The sequence below is a fragment of the Pelophylax lessonae genome (genome assembly GCF_965119305.1).
Source record: "Pelophylax lessonae genome assembly, chromosome: 8".
In the NCBI taxonomy this organism is placed as follows: domain Eukaryota; kingdom Metazoa; phylum Chordata; class Amphibia; order Anura; family Ranidae; genus Pelophylax; species Pelophylax lessonae.
Window position 1 is genome coordinate 131,144,876 of NC_138775.1, and position 21,382 is coordinate 131,166,257.

At 40.5% G+C, this 21,382-nt stretch overlaps 1 protein-coding gene across 1 annotated transcript in view; it reads right to left on the bottom strand.

Moving 5' to 3' along the window:
• Positions 1 to 954: 954 nt before the first annotated feature.
• Positions 955 to 21,382, bottom strand: part of GSG1 (germ cell associated 1) — a gene marked incomplete at its 3' end in the record, with an annotated part of 91,523 nt that continues 71,095 nt past the window's right edge. The window contains exons 5-6 of the mRNA XM_082265797.1: positions 2,369 to 2,480; positions 955 to 1,246 (exon numbers count right to left, since the gene is read on the bottom strand). Of these exons, the coding sequence (XP_082121923.1) occupies positions 955 to 1,246; positions 2,369 to 2,480 (404 nt within the window). The remainder of the gene's footprint in view (positions 1,247 to 2,368; positions 2,481 to 21,382) is intronic.

The window sequence follows — 21,382 nt, forward strand, 5'->3', positions numbered from 1 at the left end:
AATTTTCTCTATCCCCCAAAATTGTAAGCAGTCTGGTTTCTAAAGTGCCTAGATACATTATGCCTCACCACCCCCTTTTTTATGTTTTTGATATGCTCTGCTACCCTGATCTACACATCTGGAAGTGCGCCCTATATATTGGAGCCCACATCAACACTCCAACATATATATGACTCCAGTAGTAGAGAAGGTGATAAATCTTTCATTTTATACTCCTTTCCTGTTCTTTTAGATATAAATGTATTCCTCTTTTTCCTATTCATTTTGGTGTGACGACAAACCCCACATCTCCCGGATGCATGGAAACCTGAAATGAAATCAAACATGGTACTCTTCTTCTGAATTGGAGGATCTATCACTCCTGGGGCCAACAGGTCCTTCAAAGTTAGTGCTTTTTTATACATAAACCTAGGTCTCGCAGGTAGATGCAGTCCTAATATTTCATCATGCTTCTGGGATATTTTGGCCCATTTAGATTATTTTTAAACATTTTCTTTAACTACTAAAAATTGGACAGTGAGGAACATTGTTTGGTTGGTGTATTGGGTTGGAGTTATTTACAAAGCAGGGGATGAACCCAATTCATTTATTTGAAATATAAAAAATAGAAGCTAGCAGAGTAAAAAACAGCAGACTTGACAGCAGAGTGTGTTTTATTATTATTTATTCATTTAATTTGGCTATTCAATGTACAAATATAACAACATATAACTGGAAACAGTTTTTTCTTTAAACCATCAACAGACATTTACGTGGTTATTTACACTGGGCTGCTAATATTCACATACACATCCAAATTATTTTATATTTCCATTCATCAGCCAGTCCTGCTGGTCATAAAATGCCTATAGTCATAAACAAGTTAGGTTACGGGAGAAGTATTAACATAAAAATACGTGTGCATAGGATTCCATCATAAATTGCTTACCATCCCCCCCCCCCCCCCCCCGTAGTTTAACAATGTTCATCCTCCATGGACTCTTCAACGTCTTCTAGATCCATTGAGTGGTCTCTCAGTAGAACTTTCTTCTGAAGCTCTGAATAGAAGTCTACGCTCTCTGACACAGAATGTATTGGCTTGTCTCTATAAAAGTTTACCTGTTTGTGGTTTAAAAAGCATGTCTGTTCTTTCAAACTATGCTCAAAGGCCTTCTGGTTTCGTCTAAATTCCAGAACAGTTTTTGTGTAGGTGTTGAGTGTTGTGACAGCTGAAATCATGCAGCAGGTGAAGGAAGCCCAAGCGGTGCTAAAATATTAATAACAAAAAGATTGTCACTCATTTATTTATATAACATATTTTTAAACAATTAGGCTCCGTTCACATTATAGTGTATGGATCACGGGCAGAACCGCCGCGGTTCCGCCCGCGATCGGGAGATTATTGCAAATCGCGGGACGCCTGTGCGTTGCCCATTGATTTGCAATAGACCCCCAGACGCTGAGCGATGTTGACCGCGATTTCCGCCTGCCGAATCGCGGTAACATCGCGCAAAAAAAATCGCGGGACGCAATACGATCCAAAGAAGCTCTTGTACTTTTTTGGTCGTATTGCGTCCCGCAATTTTTTTTTTGCGCGATGTTACCGCGATTCGGCAGGCGGAATCGCTCAGCGTTTGGGGGTCTATTGCAAATCAACGGGCAACGCACAGGAGTCCCGCGATTTGCAATAATCTCCCGATCGCGGGCGGAACCGCGGCTGTTCTGCCCGTGATCCATACGCTATAATGTGAACGGAGTCTTAGAGTCGGTTCACACTGAGGCGACACGACTCCTTACTACTTCGGGGGCGACTTGTGCATTACCATGCACCACGACTTTGGAGCGACTTGCAAGGACTTCACATAATGGAAGTCTATGCAAGTTGCTCCGAGGTCGCCCCGAAATAGTACAGGACCCTTTTTCTAAGTCGGAGCGACTTGTGTCGCTCCTATTAGAACGGGTCCTGTAGCGGTCAATGGACCGCGAGGGAGCGCGACTTGTCAAGCTGACAAGTCGCCTGACAAGTTGTGCTAATGTGAACCGGCTCTTAAAGAATCATGGCCAGGATAAAACAAGCTGTTTACCTACATATGTGGTAGGAGGTTATGTGCTAAAATATTTGTAAAATTGAGGCAGGTTTAAAATCCCTGATCACACTGTAAAGCCTGCCATGACTAGCTTATGACACTAAGACACCAATGTAGAGCTATGTCAGCTATGTGTGACTTTTGCTTCTGTATCAGGCCCACTATTTTATGGACAATAACTGCTGACATATGTAAACATCTCTTTCTATTATATCATTTGAGCTGAGCCTTATATATTGCGTGTAGTTTCTATTTAGCTGCACGCTTCCATGCCTTGAAAAATTAATCAGAAAAAAACTTACTAAAAAGCCCATCCATAATCCCAAGAATGTGGTCTCCAGTCTTCTGGTCCCAAGCTAACAGTGGCTTGGAAAACCTGGGTATACATCATGTGTGCCACCATCCCCAGCAATCCTGCAGGCAAAACACATTAGGAAGCACAACTATTAGATATTTAAATAAATCACGTTACCAAATTTGACATATTTTCTTTTACAAACATCAGACAATGTTCATTTCCTTCAGATATACTACAGCAAAGCTAGATGTGAAATGGAGAGGGCTATAGCAGAATACTAAAATATTCAGTCTGGAGGAAACAAATGCAGTTATTACATCTAAGAATAGGTAAGCTGCAATATAATACATGTTTTTTTTTTTGCTTTTGGGCGCAGTGGGGTATGGAGGAACATACAGTATGACTCACTCCATGTGACATCAGTGACATGACTGAGCCTATCATTACTTTCACATGAATGGAAGACTACAGCCCTACGTAAGCTACAACTTCAGAGTCTTAGTGCACATAGGACTTTCCTGGAGTGGCACAGAAATAAAAGGAACATAAGTTTATGCACCTGTGGAGGTCTGCATTAAAGTAAACATGTTGCTTATCCTACATGGGCAATGTCTTTATCATTAGGAGCTGGGAAAATGTGGAATAGACTCACTCCAGAGGTTGCTTTTAAAAAAAGCCTGGATTCGTTCCTAGGTGTAAATAATATAACTGGGTACTAAAATGTATAGGTAAAGTTGTTCCAGGGAATATCCGATTGCCTCTCGGGGGATCAGGAAGGAATTTTTTCCCCTGCTGTAGCAAATTGGATCATGCTTTGCTGGGGTTTTTCACCTTCCTCTGGATCAACTGTGGGTATAGGATTTTGTATATGGGATTGTATGGTTGGGTTTTCTTTACTGCTTTTTGTTTTTTATTGGTTGAGCCAGATGGACTTGTGTCATTTTTCAAGCTGACTAACAATAGTATGTTTGCAATATGTAGAGGGTTTGTTATGCTAAAATGTTACCCTTGTGTCTGTCATTCCTCTGAAGTTATGGCCTTATTAGCAAAAATATGTTTGTATTTCTCAGCATTCATTGTTCCACCAAATCCAATCAAGTCCCCATTCATGCTAGCCATTGGCCAAGCCCAAATTCTACCTAACGATTAGAGATGAGTGAATCTGCCCAGGTTGGATTCATTAAATGTCCTCAACATTTGGAAAATGTGAACTTTTCCTTGAACCGCATTGAAATCTATAGGGGGTGAATCTTGGTTTTCAATTTGGCGCAAATGGTTTAGGAGCATAACAGATTAAAGTCATCTAAGATAAAAAAAAATGTTACATACATTAAGAAGTGTAGTGGTAAAAAAAAACTCTACTGTAATTCATTTTTTTTTCTTTTAATTTCATTTAAAAAACATATTTTAAAAAAGACCTTTAAGCTTTATTAAACCCAAAAGCAAACATTTATCATATTGCAGCTTGCTAAATCTTAGAGCTGATGGTTGTATTAGTTTTCTTTTTAAGACTTTCTTTCTTTTTTTTCCCCTGGTGATCTGGCCAGTAAGTCTGTTGTTTCTCAATAGAACAACAAATATATAAATTTAGAGTGTTGTAACAAACCATTTACCACTGACAGGGGTGATCAGCTTTTATTTATGTAAAACCTTTATTCCAAAAGAAAAAAAAATACTGTTGCTGTAACTGCTTGTGTAACAGCAGTGTGAGCTGGGGTTTGGCTTCAATTTGTTAATGTATCCAAATCTGCCAGTACATCTAACACTCCCCTCCCCCTAGACTAATAATGTTGCTGTCCTAAGGTACCCTCTGTGCTCCTTCATCCAGAGTGGGGGCACTCTAATACAGAATGTGTGACTCGCCAGATCATCAAGTAAAAACAGATGGAAAAAAGCCTAAAAAAAGAAAGCAAAGGTTTGGGAAGTTGCAATATATTATACTTTTGGCTTTGGCTTTAATAACGCTTTAAAAATTAAAGAGAATATTAGAAGGATGAGAGTACAAAAAAGGTTGATTCATTCCAGTAGGAATTTTTTTATTTTTCTTTAGTAAATGTACTTCAAAAGCCCATTTATCAAGGCTAAGTAACAAAATAACATAACATAAAAAATATAAGCTTAGAAATACAAACTATAGTCTATACCAGGGGTCTCCAAAATATGGCCCTCCAGTTGTTCGGGAACTACAATTCCCATCATGTCTAGTCATGTCTGTGAATGTCAGAGTTTTACAATGCCACATGGGACGTGTAGTTCCGTAACAGTTGGAGGGTCGTAGTTTGGAGATCCCTGATCTATACCATAATAACAAAGGTATGTGCTTTAACCCTTTTGCTGCCACACCCTGCACTCCACACTCCACACTCCACACATTTGGATTTATCACTGGAAATAAATATGTACATCTACTTTGTAGTGTCCTTATTGGTAATTATACTGAAGTGTGATATTTTAGAATACAACACTAATGATTGTTTTATAAGTTTTTCTGTTAATACAGAAGGAACCAGATCTGTTGCTAGAAGTTTTCCAGATCTGTATGGGATAAAACAAGAGGTTGAAATAGAAAAATCAATATGGATTTACTGGTGATGTATAATCTTTGAGCACAATATGGTGAACACACTATAAATGTTATCGCAAATTTTAACCATGGTAAATTATCGACAACTTTTGATGGACGTCCATTAATGAAAATCTACGTGGTGATAATTAATTAATATGAGCTCATTTAATATGGGTAATAAAGAGTGCACTCATGAAACAATCATGGCCATATGTTTTGTATTTTCTGGAAAGTGTTTTGTAATATGCGTTTTGTGTTAACCATTAAGGATGATCGAACTTTTGAAAAGTTCGGTTTGGCCAGAACATCCGAACTTCCCGAAAGTTCGGCCCGGATTTCAGAACCCCATTGAAATCAATGGGACCCGAACTTCGGTAATCAAAAAACACCATTTTTAAGCCCTAAAACCCAATAAAAGCCCCTAAAAAGTGCCTAGGGTTCTGGGTCATGCCCCATTAACTATTAATCACACAAAAAAAGTTCTTAAAAATTGTAATTTTTGATAAAAAAAGCCAATTATTGAAAAAATTTTAAAAAAAAGAGATTTTTTGATTTTGACTTTGGATTTAGTATCTGGGGGGTCTAAAAGGCGTGCATGTGAAGTTTCAGCTCTGTAGCATGTCCAGAACCATGAAAAAAAAAAGATAATTTTTCAGTAGAACAGGGATGTGGGTCGGGACCCTCCCTTAACTTTAACACCTATATGATCTTTTTTTCTGGTTCTGGACATGCTACAGAGATGAAACTTCACAGGTACACCTTTTAGACCCCCCAGACACAAAATCACACAAAAAAAAGTTCTTAAAAATTGTAATTTTTGATAAAAAAGCCAATTATTGAAAAAATTAAATAAAAAAAAAGAGAGATTTTTTGATTTTGGATTTCAGATCTGGGGGGTTGGGGGGTCTAAAAGGTGTGCATGTGAAGTTTCAGCTCTGTAGCATGTCCAGAACCAGAAAAAAAAAGATTGTTTGTATTAGAACACTTTCTTTCAGGACAGGTAGTTAGCTTCTCTCCCGGTTTAATAGCAGGCATTTTTTGGGGTTCTTTGCAGTCAGGAAAAACATCTGAACTTGTGTATAGTGGTACTGTGCACAAGTTCAGATGTTTTGCCTGCCTCCAAAAACCCCAAAAAAATGGCAGCAAAAACACACCTGGGCATTTTTTTTTTGGACGCTAGCGTTTTTTTTGGCATTTTTTTGGGTTCTTTTGAGGCAGGCAAAACATCTGAACTTGTGTATAGTGGTATATATACACACATACACGCAGAAATATATTAGTGTAAATGATTTCATTAGCGCAAGCATATATTTCTGCTACTATCACACCTATATATGTCTAGGTGTGTATATAAATATATGTATGTGTGTATATACACCACTATAGACAAGTTCAGATGTTTTGCCTGCCTCAAAAGAACCCAAAAAAATGCCAAAAAAAAACGCTAGCGTCAAAAAAAAGAAATGCCCAGGTGTGTTTTTGCTGGCATTTTTTGGGAGTTTTTGGAGGCAGGCAAAACATCAGAACTTGTGCACAGTACCACTATACACAAGTTCAGATGTTTTTCCTGACTGCAAAGAACCCCAAAAAATGCCTGCTATTAAACCGGGAGAGAAGCTAACTACCTGTCCTGAAAGAAAGTGTTCTAATACAAACTATCTTTTTTTTTTTCTGGTTCTGGACATGCTACAGAGCTGAAACTTCACATGCACACCTTTTAGACCCCCCCAGATACGAAATCCAAAGTAAAAATCAAAAAATCTCTTTTTTTTTTTTTCAATAATTTGCTTTTTTATCAAAAATGACAATTTTTAAGAACTTTTTTTGTGTGATTTTGTGTCTGGGGGGGTCTAAAAGGTGTACCTGTGAAGTTTCAGCTCTGTAGCATGTCCAGAACCAGAAAAAAAAAGGATTGTTTGTATTAGAACACTTTAAACACAGGTAGTTAGCTTCTCTCCCGGTTTAATAGCAGGCATTTTTTGGGGTTCTTTGCAGTCAGGAAAAACATCTGAACATGTGTATAGTGGTACTGTGCACAAGTTCTGATGTTTTGCCTGCCTCCAAAAACTCCCAAAAAATGCCAGCAAAAACACACCTGGGCATTTTTTGTTTTGACGCTAGCGTTTTTTTTGGCATTTTTTGGGGTTCTTTTGAGGCAGGCAAAACATCTGAACTTGTGTATAGTGGTATATATACACACATACATATATTTATATACACACCTAGACATATATAGGTGTGATAGTAGCAGAAATATATCTGTGTAAATGATTTAATTAGCGCAAGCATTTATTTCTGCTACTATCACACCTATATATATGTCTAGGGGTGTATATACAGACATATATGTATATATATATACCCCCTATACACATGTTCAGATGTCATGTCTGACATCAAACATGTCCTCAAAAAAGCACTGACAGTGGCAGCCCCTGCAGCATAAAAAATGCTTGGCTGGTGAGAAGCCATAATGGTGTCCCGAAGCTATTCAGAGAAATGATCATTTCTCTATAGCGGTCACCCTGCTATGGAAGGGTTTTGTCACCCTGCCATAGCAGTCACTGTCAGTTAACCCTACACTACACTACGGCCCCCTGACACTTCATACTTTCCCTACAGAAACTAAATTTTTGAAGCTAACTTAAGTGTAAAGGAGCACTCTAACTACACTAGATATCCCTTTCCTCACACTAAAAATAGCTAAATGACACTTTTAAAGTAAAATTAACAGAACTGCTTCCACTCTCTTCCATGTCCAGTATAACAATGCTAGGAATATGGCGGGGGCGATCTTATATACTGGGGGGCGTATTCACTAATGATTGGTCTAGGGACCCCCTAGTCACTCCAATCACATTCCTAGCATTCTCCTGCCCCCTCAATTGGCTTTTGCTAATGGTTCTGGTCCAATCACGGGCTTTTAAAGCCCATTTCCTGAAGCATTGCATTTTGGGCGGTTCTGGTTGCCGAATTCCGAACTTTTTGGGCAAAAAGTTCTAAATTCGGCCGAACCTCGAACACCCAATGTTCGGGCCGAACCGATGGTCGACCCGAACCGTTCGATCATCCCTATTAACCATTTGTTTATTTTTGGGAGGGAAATGTAATGGTAACCTACTAAGACCTAAGAAGATTACTGCCTCCATGGATCATGGATAAATTGTGTTGTTTTAATTATTGTTACTTTTCTGTAATATGTGATGGTAATGAGAGTTTTTCTTAGAATTAATTGTAAGCAAAGCAGCTAATAATTTTGATGCTGTGTGATGGGTATTTTAGTATTTTTTATTCTGATTGAATTTAATCTGAAACAAGAAAAAATAGTGTTTATTTAACCACTTTACCACCGGAGGATTTTGCTGTCTTACGTCCAGGCCACTTTTTGCGATTCAGCGCTGTGCGAGTTTAACTGACAATTGCGCAGTCGTGTGACGCCGTACCCTAACGAAATTTATGTCCTTTTTTTACCACAAATAGAGCTTTCTTTTGGTGGTATTTGATCACCTGTGCAATTTTTACTTTTTGTGCTATAAACAAAAAAAGAGCGTTTATTTTGAAAAAATAACAATATTTTTAACATTTTTTTATATGAAATTCCTCCCAAAAAATATGTAAAAATCAAATTTTTTTTTAATTTTTGGCCAATTTGTTTTCTGCTACCTATGTTTGGTAAAAAAAATCACAATAAGCATATTTTGATTGGTTTGCGCAAAAGTTATTGTGTTTACTAACTAAGGGAAAGATTTCTGTCATTTTTGGTGTTTTTTTTTTTAACGAGTAATGGCGGCGATCTGCGGTTTTTTTTTTGCGGGACTGCGACATTGCGGCGGACAGATCGGACCCTTGACTGACATTTTTGACACTTTTGGGGGTACCAGTGACATTACTGCAGTAATCAGTGCTATATATATGCACTGTTACTGTAAAAATGACACTGGCAGGGAAGGGGTTAATTTTATTGGAGAGGGAGGGGTTAATGTATGCCTGGTGCTTACTAACGTGTGGGGGGGGGAGGTGACTGAGCGAGCCAGGGACAGATCGGATGTTCAGCTATGCTGAACACTCCGATCTGTCACTCCCTGTCACTTAGGAGATCCGCCCGCTCTGTTTACACAGGCGGGCGGATCTCCAAACTAGATTCCCCAACGATCGGGGAAGAGCGATGGCAATCGCCGCCACTCCTCCCCTGGCCCGACTCCCGCTGTGAATAAAAACAGCTGGAGCGCGCCTCCGGCGGCGCACGAGCGCCGCCTACAGGGGGAGGAGTCCAGCGACGTAGGTCTACGTCGCTGGACGATAACGAGCCACTGTGCCGCAGTAGCAGCACAGTGGCCAGAGGTAAAGTGGTTAATAGTAATCTTGTATTACATTTGGAATGGTTTACATATGTTTAATGACTTGGAAAGTATAAGAATACCCAAACATTTGCACATAAATATTTGGTTGCATATTACACATAAAAATATTTTGGTGCAAGTTTCACCTGCTCTGGTGGTCACTTACCTGAACTGTTCCATCCCCTATCATAGTCAAGTAAGTGAATTTTTCTATCTGTTCTGATGGTCAAGTACCTGAACTGTTTTATCTTCTCTGACGGTCAAGTGCCTTAACTGTTTGTAAAGTTCTATCCACCATGGTGGTTATGTGCCTATACAATTACAATTGGATTGGCGCTAGTTCATGGGCTGTATCAAGTCTATTCTGAACTTACAATGTCCTGAAGTATAGTGGGCACCATAAGAAAGTGAGTCCACATGTCTCTTAGGCAGCCATCAGCAGGTGGGGGGAATGACTGAAGCAATATTCCCAAAATATACAAAGAAAGAAGAAACACAGAGGCGCCTCTAAGCGCAGACTGTAGAAATTTAATAAAAGCATACAGGTACTTAGAAACTCACATTTTCCATACATGAATAAAGCCTGAATTAGGAGGGTAAGAAGTCCCTTTGTGAGTCCTGGGCGATGAGTCTTTGTGCTTCCAGCAGGTGGATTAATTTCTTCCTCCTCGCTTTCTCCATGAATGTGGATGTGGAGCCGGCTTCCGGAGAGTAAAAGTGAGAGCAAGGCCTGAACCGCACCTTGGACTGCAAACTGCACCAGTGACGTCACAATAATGCCTTAAAGACCCATCATCAGGGACTCACAAAGGGACTTCTTACCCTCCTAATTCAGGCTTTATTCACATATGGAAAATGTGAGTTTCTAAGTACCTGTATGCTTTTATTACATTTCTATGGTCTGCACTTAGAGGCACCTCTGTGTTTCTTCTTTCTTTGTGGTTATGCGCCTGCATGTCAATGACTTGTGAGCTGCAGTAGTCCTGAGGATGATATGGACTTTGTATTCTACAGTTCTTTCAGTTCTACAGAGTTGCAATTGCTGTACTGCAGCTGCAATCTGATCATGGGATGTCTGAGACTCTGCTGTCCATCACCAGATATGGAGGACTTTGACAAGCTTCTATACTTTTAAGCTCTTGGAAAGGAAAGTTTATTAATGGCAACTGAAATTTAATGTGGATAAGTGCAAGATAATGCACCTGGGGTGCAAAAAACCCAAGGGCAGAATATAGAATATTTGACACAGTCCTGACCTCAGTATCTGAGGAAAGGGATTTAGGAGTAATTATTTCAGAAGACTTAAAGGTGGGAAGACAATGTAATAGAGCAGCACAAAATGCCAGCAGAATGCTTGGATGTATAGGGAGAGGTATAAGCAGTAGAAAGAGAGAAGTGCTTATGCCGCTGTACAGAACACTGGTGAGACCTCACTTGGAGTATTGTGCGCAGTACTGGAGGCCATATCTCCAGAAGGATATAGATACTCTAGAGAGAGTTCAGAGAAGAGCTACTAAACTAGTACATGGATTGCAGGAAAAAACTTACCAGGAAAGGTTAAAGGACCTTAACATGTATAGCTTGGAAGAAAGAAGAGACAGAGGGGATATGATAGAAACTTTTAAATACATAAAGGGAATCAACTCGGTAAAGGAGGAGAGCATATTTAAAAGAAGAAAAACTACCACAAGAGGACACCGTTTTAAACTAGAGGGGCAAAGGTTTAAAAGTAATATGAGGAAGTATTAGTTTACTGAGAGAGTAGTGGATGCATAGAATAACCTTCCTGCAGAAGTGGTAGCTGCAAATACAGTGAAGGAGTTTAACCATGCATGGGATAGGCATAAGGCTATCCTTCATATAAGATAGGGCCAGGGACTATTCATAGGATTCAGATATATTGGGCAGACTAGATGGGCCAAATGGTTCTTATCTGCCGACACATTCTATGATGTTCATAACCGCTTCTGTGCTTTCAAAAGGTTTTTTTTTTTTTTTTCGAAGGTTTAGTGTTGTGTTAGTCCAATATATGTTTTTTTTTTTAATATATTTTTTGAACTTTGGATTTGTTTATATTTTTTAGCCCTAACAAAGTCGAAAGAGATTTTCTGAGTAGGTAAATCTAACAGAAAAAATAGCTATCTACACTTTAGATCCCCATTTTTACATGAATGGTAAATCAGAGGGTGGGAGAATACATTCATTATTCTTTTTGTTTACAATTATCAGTTGCATTGCTTCCAATGCTGATATGTTGCCTTTATGTACAGTTGGGGGGCATTATATGCTTTCTGTGAGCCAGAGGGTGGAATGATTGGGAAATTGCATATTACATATTTGCCAATTAATAAAGTGGCTCACTAATGCATTTTAAGCCTCCAAATCTTGGTTAAGGAGGTCATATAAGGACATAAACATGGCTTTACCTTACATCAAAGGAATGTTATCGTTAACTGATCAAGTTCTTGAGGGGACATATTGCAAAGGGAGTTGGCTTGGGGGTGGTCTTTTCTTTATACACAAGTCTAAATACCACAGCCTCCATAAGGCACACGTCTGAACCTGGTCGGCCATGCTGTATGAAAAACAGGGGGACTCCATGGCGATATCAGCATCTTTAGTTAAGTATTCTTGTGATATTTTCTTTATCTTTATCTGTACCTGTCATTACTTTTAATAAATGTTATGCTTTTAGGTATTTGTGTGATCTCTCTTTGCACATTTTAAACAACCTCAAAAGGGGGACAAAACAGGAACCCGAGACACAACTCAGCGGCTCTTGCAGGGTTAGTGCTACAGAATCAATAAAGTCTATAAATTCTATACTGCAATCAGGAAAAAACATCTACATTAGTTAATGAAATATTTCAATCAAATTCATTATTGTAAAATCATGTAGCATAAATACCACTACCACCAGCAAGAATATCTATATTCGAGCAAGGATCTTCTAGCAACAAATAAACTAAAAATAAATCTGGCTGCTGTGGCTAGATAAACTATGCAGAGCTATAATGTGGCTACTGGCCTTGCTGAGCTTTAAAGAATTACACCTTTCATGAGATGTTACATGTTGCACCCATATTCAGAGTGTAATATGCAACATGTTATGAATAGACCTGCCCCCGCAGCAGCCTTTGCGGCTGTCGACTTGTAGTTTTCAGTGAACTATCATGGTGCTGTGAGCGCTGTGGTAGTTAATTAAGTCATCCTGTCAGATTGTATCTGCTTCCTCGTAAGAGGTATGAGAAAGCCCATACACTGATAGATCTGCAGGAGACCTGTATGGCATCAGCAATCTGCTGATCACTGGTTCAATGCTCTCCAGGTTCCCAAAACAAAAAATAATAAATGCACATTTTTTTACGTTCAAAAAAAGTGCTTATATTATTTTTTGTCAAAAGGTGAACTTATCCCTTAAGGGGATGTTAGCAGTCAGCAGTCAATAGGGTGGACACCCAATAATGTTCCTTCTTCTTAGTGAAAGTCCACAGAGGGACAAGGGGGGAATTGGCACTATGTGATTTGGAATGTTCCTTCTTTTTGTTCACCCAAATGTGTAATTCTTAGTTTTGGAGCATGAAGGACCTCATCCCACAAATGTGAAGCTTCCTAGGACTGTTATCTTCATTGAGGACGTTGTCCTCCAACTGCTCTCCCCACTCGTGTATATATAATACCTGAGTTGGAAAGGGTAAAAATCCTATCCTTTTTCCTCCTCCTAGCCTGCAGCCTTTGAAAACTCCTTTTTTGACATTTTCTTGTCCCCCTACTGCCTTTGCTTCCCAGGGATGGAAGTAGTGGACAGAGGTTCTCCCATCACTCTTCAAAGGGAGCCAATAGTGCAAGTGTCCTTGATAAGCACCCAGTACTGGGGTGACAAATCTCTATATTTCACAGAGCCTGTGCTAATCAAATATTCACAGCATAATTAAGGTGGAGACACATTGTGTGGGTGGTGTCACGTATCAATTTCTTGGCAGGCAGATGATGTTGCATTTATGCCAGATAAGATATGAAAACCCTCCTGGCACTGCAAAGCATGTCTTGTAATTCAGTGTATTTTGACATAGTACTGAATAATGAGGTTTAGGACCATAAAAGGCACATGTGCAAGGTTAATTGGGCAAAGCACAGCAGGCTCGTGCCAGTATCACACATGACTTTGCCAGTTATTTGCTTGTTTGGGGTAAGCTGCTTTCTAAACCTGGGCTGGGAGAACTTAGAGTAGCTATTGCCCAGTGTGGCGCCTTTCCCCTCAAGCATACAAGCTTGCAGTATTGCATGGAAGCATTTTTCCTAGGACATTGCGTAAACTCTGAGGCACTTGGGGGGAACTGTTGGTCCTGATGCTGAAGAGGACTTTAAGGATGAGGGGTATAGATCATAGAGCCATTATCAGCTCCCTTTCAAGCAATAAGGTGGCACTACAAAATTGTATGGTATGGTCAGTGTTGCATCTAATCTAATTCCAGGCACCATAAAGTTAACCAAGTGTGCATATAATAATATTTATCTGTAATGTACCTGGTGGAGACTAAGTTGAAGAAGGTGTTTCTCTTGCAGCCTCTTGTCCAACACATCTGGTAATGGTGACAGAGATGTGAGGATACAAGGTGGCACGAAGGCCGATGTTGTAGGCAGTGCAAGCTGCTGGTTCTGAGAAACAGAGGACTGTGGACCACTAATTAAAGAATGCCCAATCAGGTGCAAGGAAAATTTAATAGAAGCATTTTTGCTTGCACATGATTGGATGATGGAAATAAGCAAAGCTTTACAACATTTAGGTCTGGAGAGAAATGAGTGCAACTGTACAGTGCACAGTCTATTTACCTTTCGTAAATCAACACTAATATATATATATACATATACACAGTATTTCACAAAAGTGAGTACACCCCTCACATTTTTGTAAATATTTTATTATATCTTTTCATGTGACAACACTGCATAAATGACACTTTGCTATAATGTAAAGTAGTGAGTGTACGGCTTGTATAACAGTGTAAATTTGCTGTCCCCTCAAAATAACTAACACACATCTATTAATGTCTAGACCGCTGGCAACAAAAGCGAGTACAACCCTAAGTGAAAATGTCCAAATTGGGCCCAATTAGCCATTTTCCCTCCCCGGTGTCATGTGATTCATTAGTGTTACAAGGTCTCAGGTGTGAATGTGGAGCATGTGTTTTAAATTTGGTGTTATCGCTCCTACTCTCTAATACTGGTCACTGGAAGTACAACATGGCACCTCACGGCAAAGAACTCTCTGAGGATCTGAAAAAAAGAATTGTTGCTCTACATATAGATGGCCTAGGCTATAAGATTGCCAGGACCCTGAAACTGAGCTTCAGCACGGTGGCCAAGACCATACAGCGGTTTAACAGGACAGGTTCCACTCAGAACAGGCCCCGCCATGGTCGACCAAAGAAGTTGTGTGTACATGATCAGCCTCAAATTCAAAGGTTGTCTTTGGGAAATAGACATACGAGTGCTGCCAGCATTGCTGCAGAGGTTTAAGGGGTTAGGGGTCAGCCTGTCAGTGCTTAGACCATATGCCACACACTGCATCAAATTGATGCATTGATTGGCTGTCATCCCAGAAGGACGTCTCTTCTAAAGATGATGCACATGAAAGTACGCAAACAGTTTTCTGAAGACAAGCTTACTAAGGACATGGATTACTGGAACCATGTCCTGTGGTCTGATGAGACCAAGATAAACTTATTTGGTTCAGATGGTGTAGAGAAGTGTGGGTGGGGGTAACCAGGTGAGGAGTACAAAGAAAAGTGTGTCTTGCCTACAGTCAAGCATGGTGGTGGGAGTGTCATGGTCTGGGATTGCATGAGTGCTGCTGGCACCGGGGAGCTGCAGTTCGTTGAGGGAACCATGAGTGCCAACATGTACTGTGACATACTGAAGCAGAACATGATCCCCTCCCTTGAGAAACTGGTTCGCAGCGCAATATTCCAACATAATGACTCCAAACACACCTCCAAGATGACCACTGCCTTGCTAAAGAAGCTGAGGGTAAAGGTGATGGACTGGCCAAGCATGTCTCCCGACCTAAACCCTATTGAGCATTTGTGGGGCATCCTCAAATGGAAGGTGGAGGGGCACAATGTCTCTAACATCCACCAGCTCCCTAATGTCATCATGGAGGAGTGGAAGAGGACTCCAATGGCAACCAGTGAAGCTCTGGTGAACTCCATGCCCAAAAGGGTTAAGGCAGTGCTGGAAAATAATGGTGGCCCCACAAAATATTGACGCTTTGGGTCCAATTTGGACATTTTCACTTAGGGGTGTACTCACTTTTGCTGACAGCGGTTTCGACATTAATGGCTGTGTGTTGAGTTATTTTGAGGGGACAGGAAATTCACACTGTTATACAAGCTGTACACATTACTTTACATTGTAGCAAAGTGTCATTTCATCAGTGTTGTCTCATGAAAAGATATAATAAAATATTTACAAAAATGTGAGGGGTGTACTCACTTTTGTGAGATACTGTGTGTGTATATATATATATATATATATATATATATATACTGTATATATAGTTACATAGTTACCAAGGTTAAAAAACCAGTCCATCCAGTTCAACCTATGAGTGTGTGTGTGTGTGTCTGCTGTCAATAGTACATCATATACCCCTGTATATTGTGGTTGTTAAGGTGCCTATCTAATAGTTTTTTGAAACTATTGATGCTCCCTGCTGATACCACTGCTTGTGGAAGAGAATTCCACATCCTTACCACTCTGACGGTAAAGAACCATTTATGCAGTTTAAGGTTAAATCGCTTCTCTTCTAATTTTAGTGAATGGCCGCGTATCTTTTTATTGCCCTTTTGCTGAAAAGTTTGTTCCCTATACTAGGGTCCTCAGTACGGTATTTGTACATTAATATCATATCCCCTCTCAAACGTCTCCTCTCCAGAGAGAATAAGTTCAATGCTTGTAGTCTTTCCTCATAGCTGAAGTCCTCCATTCCCTTTATTAGCTTTGTTGCCCTTCTCTGGACTCTCTCCAGTTCCAGCACATCTTTCCTGAGGACCAGTGCCCAGACCTGGATGGCATACTCCAGATGCGGTTGGACAAGAGTCCTGTAAAGTGGGAGAATTCTCATTTTATCTCTGGAGCAAATCCCCTTTTTTATACATGCCAGTATTCTGTTGGCTTTCCTTTCAGCAGCTTGGCATTGCAGGTAGGTCATTGCTGACCATCTCATTACGACATAAAATACAAACCTTCTCATTCCCTATACATACCTTCTCTTTCACATGCTACACATGAAGTGAAAGTTAGGTTCCTGTTTTCATTTTATATAATACTCATAATACTGGTATGATCCATAAAGTCAACAGAGATACCATACTTAGCAAAAAAATAGCATGTCTTAGCAGTCATATGTACATTATATTATATATTCCTGCTTATGATGTTGTCTGTATTTGATCCTGCATCCATTTCATTGCTTATGTTCTCTATATCTGAAGTACTCTGTATGGCTTGACTCAATAAATGTTTCTTTTTTAATAAAAAATAAATGCACATTGTTATACATTTCTAAAAAGACTGTTAAATAGATCTAACAGCTGAACCAAGGAAGCTGATGGTAAATACAGGAGATTTGTTGCTAAGCAACACAACACGCTGACAGCATACATACAAATATAGTGTGAAAATAAGAACTGATTTCTTATTAATAATTCTGAGAATACTGTTTACAGAATGCAGTACAATGTGTTCTTCTTGCGTCACTGATTCTACAAAGTTGTTATATAAATGCATATCAGTTTATAAATGTACTCATGACTGTGTCAAGAACGATCGGAAATAAAAGGATTTGTCTAAGCAACTTTCTGAATCCTTGTCCCTACACATGTAACATAGTAAGTGTCAACATCTAAATAAAAATCTACTTATACAGCATATTAGATATGTTTAACTAATTTTACCTAAGTATATAATACTGTATAAACAATATAAATAATTATCAGGCAATACAATTGTTATGGTCCTAATTCCATTTCTCTCTTACCATCCTCAACAAGAATCCAAAGTCATGTTTGTCCACATGATTAATTCAGATATTACCAGTGTGGATTAAATAAGACATTTCCAAGAAGAGATCAGTGAAGTAAGGGTATTATTCAACACAGATTAATTTCAAGATTTTCTGTACCAGGGAATCTCTTTATTTAGATGCAATTACATGTTGCACCTATAGTGAGCTGGAATTTGCCAAAACATGTTTTACAGGAATAAAGAAATTCAAGTTTTGCGCACTTCAACATCTTATATACAGCAATTATCCAGGCACCAAAAGTTTTTTTTTTTGTTTTTTGTTTTTTGGAGGGTTTAGCTCTTTCAAATTATGATAGTTTCTCCAGTTGATATCTCAAGGTTTGAAAACTTAAAACATAAAACTTGAGCCCTTGTATAGGTGTTAGAAGTATGTGGCAGGGCGAGGATGTGTCACTGTTTAATATGGCAGTCTGGGCCAGATTGCGAAGGAAACAAGCACACTAATGGTGCAGATGAGTTAGAGGTCAGGGACCCACCCTCCTGAGGGGGTCAGTGTGTTGTGTGAAGACAGCAGCAAGAAGTGTACATCTACACCGTACTGTCAAAGTCAGGACAAAGGCCCAAGCTTGTGAAGGATGTAGCAGCTGGGAGCTGCAGGATAAGAAGCCAAGCTGACACAGGTACAGCGTTTTATGCATGACCACTGGGATTGTGTGTTTGATGGGCAGGAGGACCAAGGCATGAGGCCTGAGCCGCAGGGCCGATAAAGAGCTGGGAAGCTAAATCCTATGTTTTGTTTGTATTGATGGTGAGTACCCCCTGCGTGGAAAGACATTAGTTTGTGAAGTTTTATTTTTTTTTTAAATAAAAGTGGGCAGAAAATGCTCAGAAATATGCTTTTGGTGTGGAGTAATCTCAGTGTTTTGCACTACCAATGAGCTACACAGGGGCGTAGATAAGAGGGGAGGTCAGGGGGGTCCAAACCCCCCAGATCATCAGTCAATATCACAGCAGCTAGGCTAGCGTAGCCTATCAGCTGCGGGGGCCGCACTGCCACTGGGAAGACCACATTGCTCACAGGCAGGGCCCGGCAAGGATGCTGAATACCAGATGAAAATACATTTTCAGCCTGCAAACAACAAATCGGTACTTGAGAGTTCCAGCATGATGTAAATAGGAAGCAAGGAAGGCACGTCTGAGAAGCTTCAACTACCTACTGGCTGAGAGGGCAGCAGGGGGCGGTGCTGCTGCATCCTCAGCCAATGGGTACACAAAGTGCATTGTCCTTCCCTTCAAATTCATCCAGTGGGCTTCCTGTCTTGGTGCTGGAAGAAGCAACTCTGATGTGGGGAGACACATGAACAGCGGCAGAACTGCATGCAATGAATGAACTTCCTGCAGTGATTGAGGTGAGGGAGGAGAAGAGTTTCTTTTACTTTCTCCTGCTACATGGGCATCTTTCATCCCCAGCTTTACTTCCCTTCCCTCTGTGTACTACATGGCTTCACATTTTCCTGGTAAGACCATGCTTTAATCAGTGACACTCACATACTGATCCTCATCCCCCCTTTCCAGTTCACTATCTCCTGTTACTTTCTGCTCTCCACACACATAAATCTGCACTGAACATATCCTGCAGCCCCCAGTCCCAGATTTGGGCATTACACACTAGGAATCTACACACTGCCTGACACCCTTTACATCCCAGCTTGCTTTCAACTGTTCTGCAGCCTGATACATTCTTTGGAGTCCTTTAAGATTACTTTTTTTCTGCCAGCCATCAGGCTAGTATAGTATTAGAGTTAGAAAAGGGCTGCAGTGTTTGCTACACTGTTAATACTTTTGAAATGAGTAGTAATAGTATACAGTGCAAACACTGTCTGCAGCCATAAGTGATACAATCACAGCACCTGTGATTATTATTATCATGCTGATGATTACACTGTACAACCTATATACAGTACAGTCACATGCAGTACAGTGTGATCATCAGATCAAAAATACTTAGCAATCGTAAGAATGTGTGTATATACATATATATATATCCTGTGTGTATACACACATACACTCGAGTTTGAGCTTTGGGGGTGCACACCCTAATGCAATAGCCTGCGCACACCTATGTAGGCATATCAATAGTAAGGCAAACAGAACAGGTAACAGTTCCGGGGTCAACAACTGAAAAAAAGTACCTTCTTTTCCTACCCAGATATAGAATGGATGTCCCCAGCTGCAGAACGCCCTGTGAGTCTGAATATGTTTGAGAAGAGGTTTCACCACTCTTCACATGGTGAGCATAGCCCTGGATAGATAGGTAGGAGGGTAATCTGTACTCCATAAAACTCTATTAGCCCCATTCACTAGGCTCACCATGAAATATCCTCTTTCGTGTGATAGTAGTGTTTTCTGCCCTGCACATCACAAGGATGGGTAAGCAGGTGGGTTTCTGAGTCCATATATTCTGTGCACCCAATCTAATTCAAAAGGGTTCTCTAATACATTATTCAGAACTGCAGAGACCGTTGCATGGATGTCTGGCCCAGAGAAAGCCTTTTGAATACCACTCAGCCTGATGTTGTTTCATCTAGAGCGGTTTTCTGCACTTCCATTCTCAGCCATATGGATATCAGAGCCTGGTGCTATTGAATCTGCACTTTCTCTACCTTATCCAGATGAGTGGAGAGCTGTACTATGATAGATGTTCCACTGTAGTTGATATGCCCATTACCTGCTATTTGAGTTTATCTATCTCCAGCTTGAATACTTCCTTCATCTATGATGCCCAAGAGTTTATGTCAGCCTTAGTGGGAAAAGACCTTAGCATAGATTGCAGCCCATGTACTGACACCATTGGTGTGGTATCTGGGTGTAAGGGATCAGTTGATACTAATTGCTGAAAGGCAGGCAGCCATGCCAGAGTAGAAGCAGGGGAGAAAGATTGCCACCCCGGGTGCTCTGCACTAGCGGGGCTTTTTGGTACGGTTGCCACATGGTCCTTCTTCGCTGGTGCCTTGTGAACCCTCTTGGCCGGTGCCATGCCTGAGGGGATAGCAATGGGAGCCACTGAAGATGTAACTGTCTAATATCCCCACAAATCCTGCTGAGAATGGTTACCAGTAATTGCTTTAGATCTCCTTTGTGTGGGCATAGAGGTAACTGCCCTGTATACTACACCCAGTAGCCAGTGGATCTGCTTGGTAGACACTGAGGGCTGGGTGCTGTGTCTGTCAATGAACATCAGAGAAATAGATTTTACGGTAAGTCAAAAATCCCATTTTCTCTTTTGTTCATTGACGGACACAGCTCCTGATTCCTCTTAACCTTTTGGACGTCCTGAAGCAGTGTTAAACATGAGGGGTAGGAAAACAGCAGAAAAAGAATACTCAAAGCTAACCATAGCCAACCATGTAACATGGAGCTCAACCATAACAACTGGAGCTCACCTGAAAAAACAATGTACCCTCAAAGAGGACCAGGTCCTCTAAACAGCAGCCTGCAAAACCTTGCAGCCAAAAGAAGCATTCGCAGATGCCAACACATCCATTTTATAAAACTTTGTAAAAGTGTGCACAGACGACCAGATGGCTGCCTTGCAAACCTGCATCACTGATGCCTGATGACGGAAGGCCCAGGAGGCACTAAGCACCCAAGTAGAGTGTGGCTTAACAGAGAGAGGAGGAACCTGACCCCTAATTGAATAGGCCTGAAACCCTGTCTGTCTGAGCCATGTGGAAATGGTCGCAGCAGAAGCGGCCAACCCTTTTTGAGGTCCAACCGTGAATACAAATAGTGAGTCTGACTTCCTAAAAGACTCCATTGCTGCCAGGTACACCTTGATTGCCTGAACTACATCCAGGGAATGCAGAGCAATTTGTTTAGGATGTTTAGGCCTGGGACATAGAGAAGGCAACACAATGTCTTCATTCAAATGGAACTCAGAGATGACTTTTGGAAGGAACAAGGGACAGGGATAAAGAACCACCTTAGCTCTGTAAATCAACAGGTAAGGTGAGTGACAAGACAACGCCGCCAGCTCTGACACCCTGCACACAGAAGTAAAGCCACCAAAAAGGCCACCTTCTGG